Source organism: Tursiops truncatus, chromosome 11 (genome assembly GCF_011762595.2).
Source record: "Tursiops truncatus isolate mTurTru1 chromosome 11, mTurTru1.mat.Y, whole genome shotgun sequence".
In the NCBI taxonomy this organism is placed as follows: Eukaryota; Metazoa; Chordata; class Mammalia; order Artiodactyla; family Delphinidae; genus Tursiops; species Tursiops truncatus.
In genome coordinates this window covers 98,775,408-98,794,086 of record NC_047044.1, presented here as the reverse complement: position 1 = coordinate 98,794,086, position 18,679 = coordinate 98,775,408, and the positions used below count along the sequence as shown (strand labels likewise).

The following is an 18,679-nucleotide window of genomic DNA, read 5'->3' as shown; positions in this document are numbered from 1 at the left end:
CGCAGAGCTGCTCACAGCCTCGGGGCACTGGGAGGATGCGCGTGGACGCACAGCCCAGGGAAGGCCTATCACAGAAGCTCCGTGGATGCTGGGAGCTTTGTCCACGGACGGATTCCAAGCGTCCGCAACAGGGCTTGGCACTTAGCACATGCCTAATAAATGCCATGGAATAGATTTTCCATTATCACTGACCAGAGTACCTGGACGTTAGCACCAGCTTCCCTTACCACCACGACAAGACCTTGGGCAGGATTCTGAACTGGGTGTACCTGCCCCCTGTCTGTAACATGAGGATAACAGTGACACAGCCGCCAGGGTTGACCTGCGGATCACAGGGGATGGTCCACGGAAGGTCGTTATCCAGCAGTACCTCTCAGATGCTAGGCATCGTAACCCCGGTCTCTCCTGGTTTAGACAGGGCAAACGGGGACACTGTGGACCCTGGACGCACCCCTGATATCTGGGACTCCCACATCTCTCTCTTGCCTGAATTCTCAGCCCCCATGCTCTCCCTGGGATTCTCACCCAGTCCCGTGGCTGCAACCACCATGGGGGTGGAGACGATGCCCATCTGAGACCCAGACCCCTGAGCTGACTTCTCTCACTGGGCATCTCCGCTCAGATGGTCTCCTGGCAACTCAAACGCACCACGCCAACGTGTGACCTCGCCATCTGACCCCACGCTGCTTGCCTTCCTGGGCTCCCGCTGCGGGGATGGACTTACATATCCTAGACACATCTGCCCTCTCGACAGCATCTGATTAATGACCAAATCTTGTCAATTTTGCTTCCTAAAACCCTTGACTCTCCCCAGGTATTTGATGCTCGCTGTCACCCCCGCAGTGCAGGTCACCACCATCTGTTGTCCTGATCAGGGAAAAGCCTAGAAGGAATGTCCACAGTGGTCATTTCTGGGTAGACAGTATTATGGGTTGAACTGTGTCTCCAGGAAGATTGTTAAAGTCCTAACCCCAGTACCTGTGAATGTGACCTTATTTGGAAACAGGATCTTTGCAGATGTAATTAATTAGGGTACAGTCATTAGGATGGGCCCTAATCCTGTATGAGTGGGTCCTTACAAGAAGAAGAAAATGCTGTGTAAGGGTAGAGACACACAGGAAGGACAGCACGTGATGACTGAGGCAGGGCCTGGAAAGATGCAGTCGAAAGCCAAGGACTCCACGACGCCCGCCCCCACCAGGCGCTTGCAAGAGGCAAGCAAGGTCCTACCTAGAGTCTCAGAGGGAGCACAGCCCTGCTGACACTCGTTTCGGACTTGACTCTGGCCTCCAGAGCTGTGAGACAATCAATTTCTGTTGTCTTAAGCAACTCAGTTTATGTTCCTTTGTTACAGCCCCCTAGGAGCCTAATACCCTGAGATATGGGCCATTTTTTTTCTTACTTATAATTTTTAGTATTTTATCGATTATTAGTGGATACATAAGACTTTATGAGCTGGAAGAGCACACTTATTACAGTAAGTCCCCGACATACAAACCTTCCAGGTGCAAGCTTTCAAAGATGCAAACGTGCATCTGGTTCCAGCAAAGGAACCAGAACCTGAGCCATCAGCGTCAGGCGTGAGTGACACTGCAGCTTCCTCTGTCTCCTGTTGCTGACGACCCTTCAGCTCTACCAGCTCCCACCTCCTCTCCCTCCTCCAGGCAGTAACTCTTCCTGCCTGTTCACTCAGTGCCAGCCCCCGTGTGCCAGCTGTTGTACTGGTGCTACTGTACTTTTCAAGGTACTGTACCATAAGATTAAACATGTTTTATTTTTTGTGTTTGTTTTTATGTATTATCTGTGTGAAAAGTGTTATCAACCTATCACAGTACGGTACTATAGAGCCGATTGTGTTGGGCACCTAGGCTAACTCTGTTGGACTTACGAACAAACTGGACTTATGAATGCGTTCTCGGAACGGAACTCGTTCGTATGTAAGGGACTTACTGTATTTTTTAAAAAATCCTCACTCAGCGAGAATCTTAAACACCCCACCGGATTTCTCTCTGAGAATCGAAGCTATCTACGCCCACACAATGACCTGATCATATCACTGTCATCCATACAACTTCCCTATTCCAGGAAACACTCGCCCAGGAAGAGAAAAGCTGCAAATAAAACAAGTTCATTGTTCGTTTCGGGAACTTTGCAAAAAGCATTTAAGCAAACGGCAGATTGTTTAACTTCTGAATAGATGGCATTGTATGTCCCCTCTCCAAGACGCTTCTAAACCCTTGCCTCGCTGTGGGTACCAATCCTTAACTACTATACCATGATCCTTCCCAGTATTAAGCAATTTCATTAATCTTAGTGGAAGACTCTGAAAAGGCAAACACAGCTCAGCTTTGCCTCTGCCTTTCTGAGAGGCTTCTGAGAGCGCATCCTTTGCCATGGCAACAAGGAGACTCAGCCCTGCCTTACGAGCAGGTCGATCTGCTGGCATTTTGGGGCCTTCTACAGCTAATATACCCGAAAGACTGCATTTACTGAATGCCTTCTGTGTGCAGAGACGGAATTAAGCACTTCACATACACCATTTCAGGGCGTCTCTGAAATACACTATTAACAGATAAACTGAGGGACTTCCCTGGTGTCGCAGTGGTTAAGAATCCACCTGCCAATGCAGGGGACATGGGTTCGAGCCCTGGTCCGGGAGGATCCCACATGCCACGGAGCAACTAAGCCCGTGCGCCACAACTACAGATCCTGAGCTCTACAGCCTGCTAGCCACGACTACTGAGCCCGCGTGCCACAACTACTGAAGCCCACGCACCTAGAGCCCGTGCTCCGCAGCAAGAAAAGCCACCGCCATGAGAAGCCCACGCACCGCAACGAAGAGTAACCCACGCTCGCTGCGACTAGAGAAAGCCCGCACGCACCAACGACGACCCAACGCAGCCATAAATTAATAAATTAATTAAAAAAATAAAAGATAAACTGAGGCGCATTAAAAATGTTAAGTTGATTTGAACAAAACTCGATTTGAATCAGGCAGCATCCCATCTAGCAGATGCAAAGGAGCTCCGAGAGCCATACAAAACGAAAGACTTTTCTAGGCAGAAGGGCTGGGAACAAGGAAGTTATATTAGGCAAAACAGCGGGTTGGTCATTGCCAAATAGCTTTCGTTTAACTGGAGACACAGGCTCAGCCAGCGTAGGTGAGTTGCCTACGGCAGAGCCTGTCTGCTGACGGCAACGCCTGCACCTTTAGCCCCCTTCTGCCTCTGCTGACGGCAACGCCTGCACCGTTAGCCCCCTTCTGCCTCTCCAGACACATTCCAGTGTCTGGCTCTTTGGGGACCTGGTGGTATTCTGCTACCAATTATCTGGATAATTGCCTCAAGTGGACAGACTCTTTTCTTCCTGGGTGACCTAGCCCGGGTGGTTTCCCCGGCGGGGAGTCGCTACAGAGACCATTCCCGATGCACAGAGGCAGCCCTGGGCCCCCCAGGACTTATGTTTCTCTGCCTCGGGCCTGGAGAATGTGAATCATGAAAGGCAAATGGGCTTCGGAGGAAAACAAGCAGTTATTTGAGGCCGTCACATTTCCCACCAGGCATTGGAGCCGCAAGTTAGCAGGGGAGGGAGAGCCAGACCTTGGCGGACTGAGGCCGGGACGCAAGCTCATGGCGATGCCTGGTTGCTGTGCGGTACGGACTCCACGCCAACCTGCAGGCCGAGTCTTAGGTTCCCCCTCAGTAGCAAATGTACACGTTTGCTTTCAAGTAGGCAGAATTAGCCCCTGGGTGGTCTCTGATGTGGAAAAAATCAGCTCCAGAGAGATGACTCACAAAAAGCAAAGACGGCTTGACTCACGCGGTGCTGGAGAAGCGGGTGGCGCGTGCCGGGTTCACTTACCCAGAAGAAGAAGTTAAAGACAGCGAGTAAATACTTCAAGTAGATGGTCAGCCAGTCGTCCTGATCGACCTTGTAATGGGCCATGGTTGCTGGGCCTGCAAAGAAGACACACGTGTGACCAGGGGTCCACAGAGGCGACCTCGCCCGCCCAGAGCCAGGCAAGGTTCCCTTCAAAGGGCATCCTAGCCTGTCTGGCCGGGGACTCTCAGACTGGGGGTGTGCAGCCCCAAGCAAAGAGCAGAGAAACGCCAAGGTCACTGGACACAGAATGGAGGTGAATCACGCAGAATTTTCTAGCGCTGTGGATCTTGGTTTGGCCCTTCTGATGCAGGACTAACCTGCAAGTCTTCCTACAGACTTTGCACTGTGCTACTGTGTTCTTATTCTGCCCCCGTCTTAGCAGGGTGGCAGGACACAAGTTCACCTGTCCTGCACACACACACACACACGCACACACACACACACACACACACACACACACTCGGCGTGCCTGCCTTGCGGTGGAATCCTGTATCATTTGAACAGGACCTCTGCATGCGCAGGTGAGGCACGAGCCCCAAATCAGAGCATCTGTGCTGGAAGGGACCTCGATATCCGCAGGCCACCCCAGCACCTCGACTTTCCAAAGGAGGAAGCAGGTCGGTAGACCGCGTGGTTTGGCAGTAGGATGACAAGACCTGGAGTCTGGCTCCCTGGGTTTAAACCCTGATCTGTCACAAGGTGTGTGAGAATGTGGGTAGTTACGTAACCTCTCGTCCTCGTGCCCTCCTCTGTACCGGAGAGAATAATGATGCCCACGTGGCAGGGTTGTCTTGCAGATGAAATGGGATGATCTACGTGAGGTGTTGACCACAGTCCCTGGCACGGAGTAAGTGCTCTATACTGTTGGCTATTAATATTACATGTGGCAGGGGTTAGAACCCAGAGCGCCAGCCCTAAAATTCCTAGCCTTTGCCCCAGAACCATGCTCCTTCCCCTTGTCCCGATGCCCGCTGGTGGGCTCTCTAGGAACCGTGGCGTCAGTGGGATGAGAAGATGGGGGTTCATGTGCCCGGTGATCCTGTTTGCATCTAAATCCCAAAGCAGCCTCCGAGATCTCTCCTCGGGCTTCTCTCATTCCCTGGGCTCCCCCTCACACACGCTCTGACACTCGGAGCGTAGCTGCTCCCTTAGGAACCGTCCCCTTTAGCGGGACCTCTTTTATTCCAGACCCAGAGCAAGCAGGCCTTGGTTCTGCCCACCTCCATCTCCCTCTCCTCCATTCCCACCAGTGTCTGCTCGGGCCCCCCCGCCACTGCCCTGCCCCGCCTCTCCGCGGCTGGTGCCGGCCGGGCCCAGATTACTTCCCCTGGAGCCACCGTGCTGAGTTTTATTTCAAGCTCATGGGCTCCTGAGACAGGGCGAGAGGAAGACAGAAAAGAAGAGGTGGCTGTCTTATTTGGGATTTCTATTTGCAGACCTTGAAGAAGGTAATTTAAGACTTTGTCTTCTTGGTAAAAAAAGACAAAACCCATTTTTCTCCGATTTAGTCTGAGAGGTAGGGTGGTGGAAAAAATACAGAAGGAGAAAAAAGGAAGCCCTATAAAAAAGTGTAAAAAGCGGTGCTGGATGGGGTCAGCCAGGCGACTGGACCGGGAGCTATTACACGGTCGTGTGCAGGTCACTGTGCACGAGGTCCTGATGAGGGACCCTCTGGGCCACCGGGGCCATTGGTAAACTGACCGTCTGTTTGGGGCCCAGCCCCTCCTGTCTGCATTCTCTTCTCCCTTTGCCTGGCCCTCCCCTCCCAGCCGGGGCCCACTGGACTCATGTACCAGAACCTTCTCTAGACCTGCAGACCAAGGGGTCAGGACCCTCTGAAGGAAACTGTATTTTTAAAAGAGTTCAGGCAGATGACAGGATTTAACAAAAGAAACATATTTCTAATGGTAAAGTTTCGGCCCTGAGGGGTAGAGAAGACAGAAGCCCGCAGTGCTGTGGAATGGCAGGGTCAGCAAAAACCTCTGGACTCACTTAATCCAACCTTCTGCAGAAGGAATGAGGAAATTAATACATGTCTGAGTTAAGACTCATTTTCAAATGACCTCTCTCAAGTCACATGGCTAATGGTTGCCTAACCCCCTGTTCTGTGCTCCTTACACAGGACCCTACTATACGTGGGGCCCTATGCTGGGGCTGGCAGAGGCCCCCAAAGAAGTGTCAGAACCTTGTCATTTCCCGGCTGTGTGACCTTGGGCAAGTTACTTAATTTCTCTGTGCAGCTAATTTACTGAGCACTTACTACGTGCCAAGCCCACGATTAAGTGCTTTACACGGGCGATCTTGTTCTAGCTTCCCAACAGCCCTATGAAGTAGGGCTATTCCCATTCCTTTTGCAAGATAAGGAAACTGAAGCTCCCACAGGTTAAATAAGCTGTCCAAGTCACAGAGCAAGTAAGTGGCAAAGCCCGAACAGAACAAGGAGCTTCTGACTCAGCCCAAGCTCTTACCCACCATGCAGTGCTCTCAGGACCAGAGCTGCCAGGGGGAGGGAGCAAGGAGGACCGAGGTTGCTGACTTCCTTAATAGCTGTTCTCCCCTCTAGATTAGGACAAGAATCCCCCATTTTAGTTGGGTACTTGGCCCCCTGGAGCAGACGACACTCCCTAGCCTCTCTTCCTACCGGGTACAGCCAGGATTAACTGCTCGCAAAAGGCACGGAAGCAGAAGCAGTGTATGCAACTTAAGGTATCATTTTTGGGTGTATGTTTCGTGTGCGTTTGAGAAGGTGAATCCTGTCACTGTAGGGAGCAGAGTTCTATGGGCGTCAATTAGGTTAAATTTGGTAACTGCACTTTTCACAGCTACATCTTCGCTGATTTCATGTCTGCTTGTTCTACTGTCTATTGAAAAAAGTATATCAGACTCCCACTAGGACCATGAATTTGTATATCCATCCTTGAACTGTTCATTTTTTTCTTTTAAAAAATTTTTATTGAAATACAGTTGATTTACAATGTTGTGTTAGTTTCAGGTGTACAGCAAAGTGATTCCGTTACATACATACTCTTTTTCAGGTTCTTTTCCATTACAGGCTATTACAAGATATGGAGTATAGTTCCCTGTGCTATACTGTTGGTTAACTCTGTTCATTTTTGCTGCATATATTTTGCAGCTATTTTATGTAGTACATTTAGATTTGGAGTTGTGATATCATCCTGGTGGATCAATCTCTATCATTAGTAAATGTCACTCTCTGTCTCTAATCATCAGAAATATCCTTAAAGTGAGGAGAGGCATGTCTCTCTTCACCCCTTCCTTCTTCTAGTTGGTTGGAATGCTGATGTGATGGCTGGAGCTCCAGCAGCCATTTTGAGGCATGAGCTGGAAAGCATGGTTTGAAAAGTGTAGAGCAATAAGTTCAAAGAACCTGGATCTCAGATGATTTTGGAGCTGCCACACCATCCATGGGCTGCTCACCTCCAGACTTAGTTTATATGAGAGAACAAAAAAACTTGTAGCTTCTTTAAGGTACATGGTTGAATATTCTATTACCCATAGCTAACTTCACCCTGATGTGGTAGATGGAGTGGTGGGTACAAAGGTCTGCCAGAGCACGTGAGCAGGGGCACTGAGGATGGGGCAGTCAGACGGGTGGTGATGTTGGGCAGTGGCCACAAGCTCTTTTAACTTTACACTCGATCACTAAAATGTTTTGAGCACACCCCATAAATATGTATATTTATTTATAAATTTTATTCATGCACTATTATAGATCTATATGGTAAACATCATCAAATTCATCAAAAAGCTTAATTTTGCTTTTTTTTTTTAAGATGAAAATAATTAGGAAGAGGAATTCTAAGTAGATGGTCTGTCTCCAACCTGCATCAGGGGCCAACTGATGCAGGTTTTAAAATGGAGGGGTGAGAAGTGTACAGGTAGGTAGGGGTCAGATCGTGAGCAGCTAAGCCCCAGAACGTGGACTCATGTCCTCAAGTGATGAGAACCACAGGAAAGCACGCAGCGAGGCAGTCCCTTGATGAGCCCTGCATTTCAGAAAGAGTTCCCTGGCAGGGGCAGAACAGGGCTGGGGCCAGCTGGGTGCTTGGGGACCAGTTAAGCAGTTGGTACAGTTGGTGCTGATGTCCAAGAAGGGGACAGGGGGGTCTGAACCAGGCCCGGGGCAGCGGGATGGGGAGCAGGGGACAGACATGGACAGGCAGGCCATGTGTACAGCTAGGAGGAGAAGCAGGAAAGACCTCATCAGCCTTGGGGAGACGGATGCACGAGGGAGCGGGCCGGAGGAGAACAGGCGAGTGCGGGGCCGGCCACAGCACCACGTGCTGCCGAGAGAGCCGATCACAGAACGTGGCAGGGCTCACCTTTTCCAGAGCAGCATCAGCGGAGGATGACTCGGGTCAGGAATCCAGGAGTGGGGGCGGGGGGGGGGGGTGGATGTGGAGACCCAAGGTAGATATTTTCAAATGAGAAGGCGAGGGAAGCAGCTAGAAGGCCTAGTTGAGGTTGAGAAGTGTCTTTGCCTTGTAAAGAAGGGAGATTTGCATGCTCATTTCACTGGGAAAGATTCCCAGCCACCACTAAACCCTCCTGCCTAGTGACTGGGGATGGGTGGACCGGCTGAAGGTGGGGGGAGCAGAAGAGTCCGTTTCTCCCAAGTGGTTCCAGATGGGGCCTGGCAGGCAGCCGTCCTCATGTATTCTCCTCCCCTGGCCCTTCTTTCACCCCAGTTTTCCTCAGCCCTTCCCTGTGATTATGAGCAGGGGCAGGGGCGGGGGTGGGGGGTAGGAGGCAGGGAATGGCCACGGCAGCCCCTGGAGAGGGGAAAGTGAACCCAAGCTGCCTGACTGGCCTTATCTCTCCCCCACCTCCATCTCCCCCACCAAGGGACTGGAGGAACCAGGGCTTCGGATCACCCTCCAGGACCATTTTCCCTGAGCTCTGAGGAGTGTCATGAGCCCCATTTCAGCCAAGGACGTCTCTTCTTTGGCCTTGTAACTGGCCTGCTGCCCCCACCCCCTGCCCCTTCCCGGCCCGCCCCTGAATCTGGAACCTTGCCCACTGACCGCAGCAGTTCGTCTAGGTCCTTTTTAGTACCTTTTTGTGCTGCGAACAGGCTGATTGACTTTGGACACTTCCTGGCTCTGTCCCTTCACTGTCTCCCAGGCTCAGGCAAGCGGCCCCCCTCCCCTGGGTGTCTGTCTTCCCATCTGTGGGGCGGGGCAGCCGTTCTCAGGAGCATCAGAATCTGGAGGGCTGGTCGACAGGGACAGCTCAGCCCAGGGTGTCTGATTTATCAGGACTGGGGTGGGACCCTGGAGAACAGACTCCCGGGCAGGACGACCAGCTATGTGATTTGCCCAGGACTGAGGGATTGCTCGGAACGCTGGACTTTCAGGGCTGAACCTGGACCACCCGGAGTGAAGTAGGGGGGTGGTCACCCGACTCCCAGATGCTGCCTCTGGTCTGGGGACCACACTCCGAGTCAGTGTTCTCCAAAGCCCCTTCCAGTTCTCTAACTCCATGGCCTGCACAGTGTAATTACCCTGTAATTACCCTTTGCATCTGAACAGACGTAACTGAGCGGGTGGGGCGGAGCCCCAGGGTGGGTGCACCCTCTCACACAAAGTCCACATTTAGGACGAAGATTTCCCAGACAGCCTGGTGATGCAGCCTTGGGGCGCCGGGTCTCCAGGCCAAAGCTCTGACTGCAGAACAAAGCTGGGATTCAGGGAGAGCCAGCAGGCCTGGGGGCCTGTGCTGCAGGACATCTCAGAAAGGCTGCCTCAAATGCCTTGATGGTGAAGGATGGATCTGGGGACCACGTCAGGCCGGATATGTAAAATTATGGGCCCTGAGACCTGGGGGGCATCGTCTCTTCTACGGCTTCTCGCCACCCCACTCCCCCCCAGAGAGAATGAGTCTCTAAGTGCAGAGAAGATGAGGGACACGTAGGCAGAACCCCGTCGGCTGGCTGGATGTGCCGAAGTCCCGGTGGGCAGGGCAGGGCTCAGCCAGAGGGAGAGACCAGAGCAGAGTGGACCACGCTGGGCGCTGGGGGAGGGCAGCAGAGGGCAGGCGGGTGCCTGGGACCTGACCGTATAGATACGAGGCTCTGTCGGCCCCTGGGCCAGCTGCATCCTTTGCTCATTCAACAGACACGCATCAAGTCCCCACCGTGTGCCAGGAGCTGTACATAGAACCCCTGGAGTTCGCCCTTAAGGAGCTGACAGCAGCCGTGGGGCTGGGGCGCAGGCGCACATATAACCTCCAGACCCTGCCGGTGGCCCAGAGGAAGCGGCACATGGATCCTGCCAGGTTGCGATGGGGGCGGAGTGGTCCTTGAGGACAGGCAGGGCTTCTGCACGGGGAGGCTGCTCAGCCAGAGGGGACAGCATGAGCAGAGGCTGGACACTGCGGCCGCAGAAAAGCCTAGAAGGTCAGGTCAGGGGCCAGGGGTCAATCCGGCTGGCCGCACTTGGTGTGACTTTTCCCTCCCCACACGCTCTCTACGCCTGGGCTCTCACCAACCTCTTGTTCTCTGCCTGCTCTGGTTAGCACAAGCCGGTGCCCTGCCTCTTCATTCCCTGAGGGCGGACTGCCCCATACTCGGGGGTGGAGGGGGAGCTTGGTGTTTCTAAAATAAAGACAAAGCCAGTATATTTGCTGTGGAAAAACTAGCTCCACCCTCCCCCTCAGTTAAATAAGTCCCACTTTCCTCCTCTGGGTTCTTGGTCAACAAGAGGCCAGGCCTGTGTGGCGGTCAAAGAGGTGGAAAGGAAAAAACAGTCCAAGTGGTTTAACCTGTAACTGAATTTAGGCTTCAAGTGAACCCTGGTTGCAATCCCCGCATGTGTGCCCCTTCTTTGCTCTCCTGCCCCTCTGTTTAATTTCCACGTGCCTGAGACCCTATTCCTGGTGGGTGGAGAGTCCCTCTGCAGGGGTCAGAGAAGTGAGGCTTCCTCGGGCCTCTGAATGGGACAGCTGAAGGGGAAGCATCCCTGGCTCGGCCCTGAGGAAGCCGGGCTCTGGGGGTGGGGTAGGGGTGACACACTGGGGCCAAAGTCACACTGCAGATTAGTGGCAGGACAGAGAGCTGGCCTTCTGTCTCCATGGCCACCAATAGGATTTTGAGGGGCTTCCCTGGTGGCGCAGTGGTTGAGAGTCCGCCTGCCGATGCAGGGGACACGGGTTCGTGCCCCGGTCCGGGAAGATCCCACATGCCACGGAACGGCTGGGCCCGTGAGCCATGGCCGCTAAGCCTGCGCATCTGGAGCCTGTGCTCCGCAACGGGAGAGGCCACAACAGTGAGAGGCCCGCGCACCGCAAAATAAATAAATAAAAAAAAACCCCTCAGCACCCAGAACTCTTAGTCTTTATCCCCAGAGATTCATGTTTTCCTAAGTACGGGACTATTTTTTGCTTCATTTGCAGGTGCCAACGTGCATTCAGTGAATTAGTCAGGGCCGTGTTCAGAACCTGAGGCAGGTGGTTTTGCTGCCTTCTGACTCTCTACATTTATACATACACAGAGTCTTTGGAAGTTCTGCCTGTAGGCGAGTATCACCCTCTGCTGTTTTTCCTGGGTCCTTTTTAAAAAAATCTCAGTCTGACCCATGAAATGAGGGCTTCCCCAGTGCTTATGAAAAGAATGAGTGAACAAACAAAAACAGTTCTAGTCAGTGGGTCAGAAGATCCTGGTGTGAATACCAGCTGTCACCTACAGCAGCGTGACCCTGGGCAAGTCACAGGACCTTTGGGCCTCAGCTTCCTCCTTTGTGAAATGGAGCTGATGCTGGTCCAACTTTGCCTCCCTTGCAGGTTGGCTGTGAGGATCAAATGGGCTGAAGAATTTGCAGGAACTGTGTGTACTGGTTTTTACAGCCTCAGTGCCATGCCAGGGTAAAGGCATTATTACACCAACCCCCAAGAGGTCCTTGAATGAAGAACAAGGTGTGGGTAACTCTATGGACTACATCAGCCAGAGGCCATGTATCCGATCGTTGGGGATATAGTCTTAAAGCCTCTGTATCTAAGCCCACTTGCCTACTCGTGGACTCCGCTTAGATGGCCATGACAGGAGACCTTGTCCCCAGGTGACCAGGAAAAATTCAACTGCAGAAGATCAAGACCTTACTTTAAAAAAGTAGATTGGTTCAGACAGGATAGTCATTTTAAAAGAAGGGCGGATACAAATATTAATAACATTTAACTCAGGCTAATCTTGAGATTAGCCTTAAAATCATGAGAACCTATCAACTAACCAGTTGTGGAGGAAGGCAAGGTAAGAATGATAAAGAATTATACTCTCTATAGAATTACCGGGAAATCAATTTGAGATTATACATCAGAAGGCAACTGCGAGCTGCCGGGGGCCTTTACCAAGGGTTATCCTAGAAACAGTGCGGTTGACACCATGTAGGTGTCTATATACCACGTTTAAGTATAAAACTGTAAAATATCTATTTGGACATTATTTTTCCTAGTCTTCTCTTTCTTTTTATCATTCATCAATACCTCCCTTTCTAAGTTCTGTTTCACCCAAATGTGTCTCTAAAATGCAATTTTTGTATAACCTTCTGCTACACGGGTTGGTCTAAGTTTCATTTGAAAGTCTTCTAAACTCTCCTACATTGGTCATCTGAAATCTTCCAGTTTGTACTGGCATTTCACTTGAAAGTATGGCAAAAATCATTTTTTCTATACCTTTTTCTTAAAAGGTAGAAATAGATGAATGTTATCACTCATTTGTTGTATTTTAGTGTGAATTTGTTAAATCGGATGATTTCCTGTTTTTCTAAATTTTTAATATTGAAGTTTAATAAATCTATAGTAAAGCACAGAGGTCTTAAGTGTATAGCTTGATGATCTTTCTCAAAGTGAATACATGCATTTAAGGCTATGTATTTTCCCCTGAGTACTGCTTTGGCTGCTTTCTGCACATTTTAATTTGTCATATTTTCACTATTCATTTCAAAGTACTTTCTAATCCTCACTGCAGTTTCTTTTTTGATCCAAGATTATATGTATGTTGCTTGATTTTTCAAACATTTGGAGAATGTTTTAGTTGTGTTTTTCTTGTTGCTTTCTGGCGTATTCTACTGTGGCTGGAGAATATGCTCTGTATAACTTCAGTCCTTTGAAATTTGTTGAGACTTGCTTTATGGCCCAGAAAATCGTTTCTTTCAGTGAATGTTCCATGTGTGTTGAAAAGAGTGTATACTTTCCAGTTTTGTTAATTATGTCGTTAAAACATATATTCCTACTGGAAAAAAAAGAAGGGGGAAAAAGGAAAGGGTTTTGGTGAACATTAAGCACCTCATCTCAGTTCTCAACAAGATGCTGTGAAAGAAACATCCTCTGTTGGGTGGGAGAAGGGGCTCCAGGGGAGGGCTGCTGCCTAGGGGGCCTGTGGGTGGGGCTCCATGGGATAGCATGGCTAGCCCTCTGCCATCAAAGCAGGGCTAATGAGGTCATTAAGCCCAGAGAGTGAAGGATGTCGCCCCTACCCATTCCCTCCCTTCTCATAACCCCTCTGCCCCTAGGCAGGATTTAAGGAGGACTGGGCTTGGCATCCAGAGACCTGGGTTCTTGTCCCATTTCTGTTTCCTAAGTTGCTCTGTGACTTTGGGCCTCAGTTTTTCTCATCTATAAAACTGCAATGACTCTATCTCCCTCACTGAGATGGGTAAAGTTGCAACTCCATTGCAGAACTTGCTGCTGTCACGTAATTTCTGCATCACCTGAGGCTCCGTGTGTGTGATCGTGTACCTACAAATAACAAGGGCCAATACTTATTGATCGTGTACCACATGTCAGGTATGGTCCTAAGCCTTTTGGAAGGGTCCCCTCTTTTAATTCTCCTAGTAACCCCATGAGCAGACATGAGCATCACCCCACGTGACAGATGAGGAAAGGGAGACAAAGGTTATAGAGCCTGCCTGGACCAGGCTGTCAGTAAGGAGGGGGTGGGATTCAGAGTCATGCAGACTGGCTTCAAAGTGGACTCTTCTCAGGGGGACCATATGCTCCACTTTGCCCGCCCAATGCCAGTTTCTCTGGACAGCCCCGGTTCACACCTATTGTCTTGGCATGACTATTTGCAGGGACCTTTTCACTTAAAAAAATATCCCAGTCCTGGCTCTTCACCACTATCTTAAATTGGGTGTCAACAGTATTCAATATTTCTCAAGCCCCTGACTCTTTCTGCCCCGATCCCCTCCACACACTATAGGTTTCTCCAACCCACGTGCTCTGACACTCAGGGTCACCAACCCTACTGAGAAGCATAAGGTGTTTCCCTTAACCACAGCATCTGCTAAGACCTGAGCTCAGCCTGTATCCTAAGCATGCCCCTCGGCACCTAACCTGAGGGTGTCATGGGATAGGGAAGGAATGAATGAACGGATGAACATATGCACCAGAGAGCCACGGAAAAGCCCCTGCACGCTCTGAGAGTTATAGAAATATTTCCCACAAGTTCCCCAGGACACCTGGGTCAGAGGTGATGAAAAGGAGAGAAGCAAAACCTACAGCATCCTTTCCTCGGCCCGATGCACGCTAGTGTGGAGGACGTTTCGCGTGGAGGGTTCAGCACAGGCTCAGCACCTCCCAACAGGCCTCCCGGGACGTCCTGCCCAAGCCACCCACGGACCTTCTCTGTCCTCTCCACGCCACCCTCTTCTTCCCCTCATCTTTCAAGGCCAGCCCCAGGTGAGAAACCCAGACCTATGTCCATGGTACACCAAAGTAGAAAAACCCTTCTGAAAATAAAACAAATGAGGCACAAATGGGACCAGGACAGTTCCACTGGGGGGAAACACCTGGACACACAGGTGCTCCCGAGAGAAGCCCGACCTCAGAAGAAACCACAGGCTTTGAAAATGAACGAGCATCAGCCCCTCCTCCGACCCCCATGCACCCTGTGGGCTCCAGCCCTTGGGGATGGCTCTCCAGCTGAGGCTGGGGAAGCCCACAGCCCCTAAGGGCTGCCCCAGTGGGATCTCAGGGCTGAAAAATACACTGGCTTCCTCCCCCTCCTCCTACAGAAGGCTCAGCATCGCGGTGGCGTGTGCATGCGCTGGGTCTGAAAGTAGCTCATTAAATAAACAAATGCCAGAGGGAGGCAGGTCGTTCTGCTCTGCGCGCCACAAACGTGTGCTTCCCCACTCACGGAGACGAGACGTTCGAGAGCACAGAGAAGCCGTCTCCAGGCCCAGCGCCTCGCCCAGGTTCTGGCCGGCAGCCCCCAGAGCCCAGCCCCCTGTAACTTCGGCCAGTGAAGAGCGGTGGGCCCCTCACTGGGGCCAGGTCTTTAACTGTCTCAACGGCTTAGCGAAGCCGGTGCTATCACCTCTATTTTATAAACAAGGAGGCTGAGGCTCCCCTGGCACACCGAAACATCAGGTCGTGGTGTCAGGGAAGCTAAGGTCAGGGCTCCTCAGGTCTGAGCTTTCCGTAGGCTTAGAGGGGAGGAGAGAAGTCACCTCCATCCAGAGTTGACTTTCCCGTCCTGTCTCGGGGCACCTCCCGAGAAGCCTTGCATAGCAAGGATGGAGGCTCAGAGGTGGCCCATGCAGGGCGAGCTCAGGATCTGTAAGGCAAGGAACAGTGGCAGCAGGAAGTCCTGAGAGCCCAGGCTGCCGGGACTCAGCAGAGGGTGGGACGTGGGGGTGAGACAGAGACAGAGCGTCACCCAACTTCCAGGGGAGCCGCACACATCAGAGTCCCCATGAGCGGCTGCCCCGGGACCGAGCAGGTGTGCACGGCTGCTCACTTAACAAGCTGCTCACCTGCCTTCTCTCTCTCCCTTCCAGTAAACCAGGCTCCTCACCACCCAGCCTTCCCTGCCAAGCCTGGGTGCCCTCCTTCTCAAGGGACCAGCTGGGTGAAATCCTGACTTTTACTGGAAGTTGCCAAGCAGGGACTGGGCAGCACAATACACAGTGGGAGGGCAGGTGGGGTGGGTGTCTCAGGGTTGGGCTGCCCAAGACCCGTGAGGGTGGGCAGTGAGGGTGGGAAGACGTGTGGGGGCTGGTACACCTGACTACTCCCCACCCCATGGACCCTTTTAAACATACGAACTAAACTGTGACCTGTAGGCAGACATCCTCCCCTTTTTCTAGAGGAGGAGAGGTGCATTGAAACTTACTTTAGTTTGATTCACCAGGTAGTCAAGACGGCTAGTGTTCGACCAAAAGCTGTCCTCCCCTCCTTCCATTATAATGGAGTTGGAGCTGGGTACATGGCCACTGAACCAGTGGCTACATTTCCCAACCGTCTAAGTGGCCGTATCTGGCTGTGTTGTAGTTTTTGACAAAGGAACGTGAGCAGAAATGCTACTTCCAAGCCTGAGCCTTAAAATATTGCCCCTGCACATCTCCACCATCTTCCCCCCTCCCAAGAACTGGGCCACAGATGTGCCTGAAACCCAGTTTCAACCACACAGACGAGGACAGCCCCTCAGAGCAATGGTTCTTTAACTGTAGAGTCTATGAGAATCCCCTGGAAGGCTTTTACAAACACAGGTTTCTGGGCCCACCCCCGGGGCCCCACCCTGGTCATTTGCTTTTCCAACAAGCTTCCAGGGGGTGCCGATTCTGCTGGTCTGGGGACCACACACTGCGCGTGGGGATGGTTGAGACAGAAGATCCCCGCAGGACCTCATGGAGCAGGACAGCCTGCCTACCCCGGACCGTTCCAAGAGAGAAAAACACATTTTGTTCTTTAAGTCACTGTCCTGTGAGGTGTCTGATACAGCCATTCAGCCTTGCCTCTAACTGAATTGTATCCTAGGGGTCACATTCTTCTCTGTATGACATCCCATTGAAAAAGAAGAAAAAAATTCTGTTCCAAGTCCACCTCCAGGGGCCGCAAATTCCTCCTTGATCGGATACACACAGAGCCAGGATGCAATCTCAGGTGTACGATTCCCAACCTAGACCGAATCGCTATGCATGCTCTCTCCCAGGTCTCGCATGTTCCCCTGAATCAAATTATCGCCAGATCCCTTTCTCTTCACCACCAAGGTCTGAAGCCTCGCGTCCTCATCCAGTCCTTCTGCAGCCGCCACGGCCCGCACAGGTGGACCGGGCTAGGGGAGCAGCGGAGGCTGATGAGACGTGAGACCCTAAACCCACCAAGGAAAATCACCGCCGCTCTGAACTAAGACCGCAGGGTTTTAATTCTGATACACTGGGTCTCAAAAGTACCTTTAAAAAGAACAATGCACTGCTGTCAGATGTACTTACTGCTCCCACTAAAACCAGCTTAATTATAGCGAAGAACACAGTCTATAATTTTTCCCACACTCAGAGATGGATCTATATTATAATTTCCCTGATCTTTTTGAATGAATGGATTAAGCTTTCCACCAAGAAAGAGCTGCTCTTTTCATCACCCACGTGGAGACACACGCGTGAGGCCCTGTGCAGGCGCGGGGGGCTGCTTGGCCATGACCCCCAGGGAAGGCTGGTGTTCAGCACGAGGGGGACTGGGTTGGGGAAAACATGTGTCCTGGACCCCAGGCGAGGGACAGGCGCCGAGGGCTGTCCTCCCTTCCCGTGATTCGCAGAGAGTGATGCTAGGAATGTCCGCTAATGGACACGGTGTGGTGTGTACAGAGGCATCGGCAGACGGGGGAGGGCAGGGCCCAGGGGATCTAACTCAGGGTGCCCCTTGCTGTGCACCAGTACGTGGGCAGGTCCCTACCCCTCTGTGTGCCTCTGTCTTTATCTACACAATGAGGACGCTGGTGTTCTAACGGGACATTCTTTTAAGTAAATTTTCTGGTAGAACCTCAACATATAAAACAGATGAACTGCAGCTTCTCTGGCAGAAGGGGTGTGTTAAGCCCCTTCCCCATCTAAGCTCACTTGATCGCTGTCTCCCCTCCCCACTCCCCCAAAGCCCGAACCACAAAGAAACCCGCTCTAGCGCTCTCTGAGACGGTGCAGGCGTGAGCTTCGTTATGCCTTAACTCCATAGCCACCCTGCACTGTCCATGGTCAGGTGAGCCAGGGGAGAGCTGGGGGGGGGGGGCTCTAAATCCCAGGAATCTATATCATAGACCCAGAGGATATTTCTAGAACTGAAAGTGACGTCCGAGATCATCTGAAGAGTCTTTCACTTGACAGACGGTTCGGCGTGTGATGGTCCCCGCTGGCCTCAACCCCACCCTACTCTTTCTCTTTCTCTTTCTATTGTGGCAAACTACACATAACATAAACTTTACCACTGTCACTACCTCAGGTCACTTGCACAGATATATAATAAGGCCAGTGGGTGAGCAGCTCTCAGCAGGACGAGAGGCCGGCGCTCTTAGCGTCCCCAGCCCACAGACAAGGAAACTCACCGGGGGGCACACGAGCCAGTGTGAAATACAAATCCACCCGCTCATCCACTCCCTGTGCTGCTGCCCCGTCTCCCAGACAGCGTGGCAGGCCGTCCTGCCCAGGCTCCCGGTGCCGGGCCCCCCAGGAGCACGTCCTAGTTTGGGTCCTGCCGGGCCGGTTCACTCTGTGGGCTGCTCTCCAGTTCTGGCCGTGGCATCAGGCTTCGCTGATTCGTGCCCAGCTCCCGGCTGACGGTGAGAGCATCTCCACCAGGAGGCTTCTGCTCTGCTCTGCTCCGTGCCCTCGGCTTGGGCCTGGGGACCCCGGGTCAGGAGGACTGGCCCCTTCTCTCCCCCCAGGGCGGCTCCCAGTGCATCTGACTCACACTGTCCAGGCCCTGGACTCAGCCAGGGAGCCTGAGCCCGGGCTGGGTCTTTGGAAGCTGCACCGGGACCCTGGGGGCTGAGGCCATGTGACCAGGGCTG

General features: G+C 52.1%; 1 protein-coding gene across 7 annotated transcripts in view; it reads right to left on the bottom strand.

Moving 5' to 3' along the window:
• Positions 1-18,679, bottom strand: part of TSPAN11 (tetraspanin 11) — a 64,095-nt gene that overhangs the window by 33,471 nt on the left and 11,945 nt on the right. For all 7 annotated transcript variants that reach the window (XM_073789141.1, XM_033867177.2, XM_073789144.1 and 4 more), the window contains exon 3: positions 3,862-3,956. In XM_073789141.1, coding sequence (XP_073645242.1) covers positions 3,862-3,945 — 84 coding nt within the window. In that variant the 5' untranslated portion in view covers positions 3,946-3,956. The remainder of the gene's footprint in view (positions 1-3,861; positions 3,957-18,679) is intronic.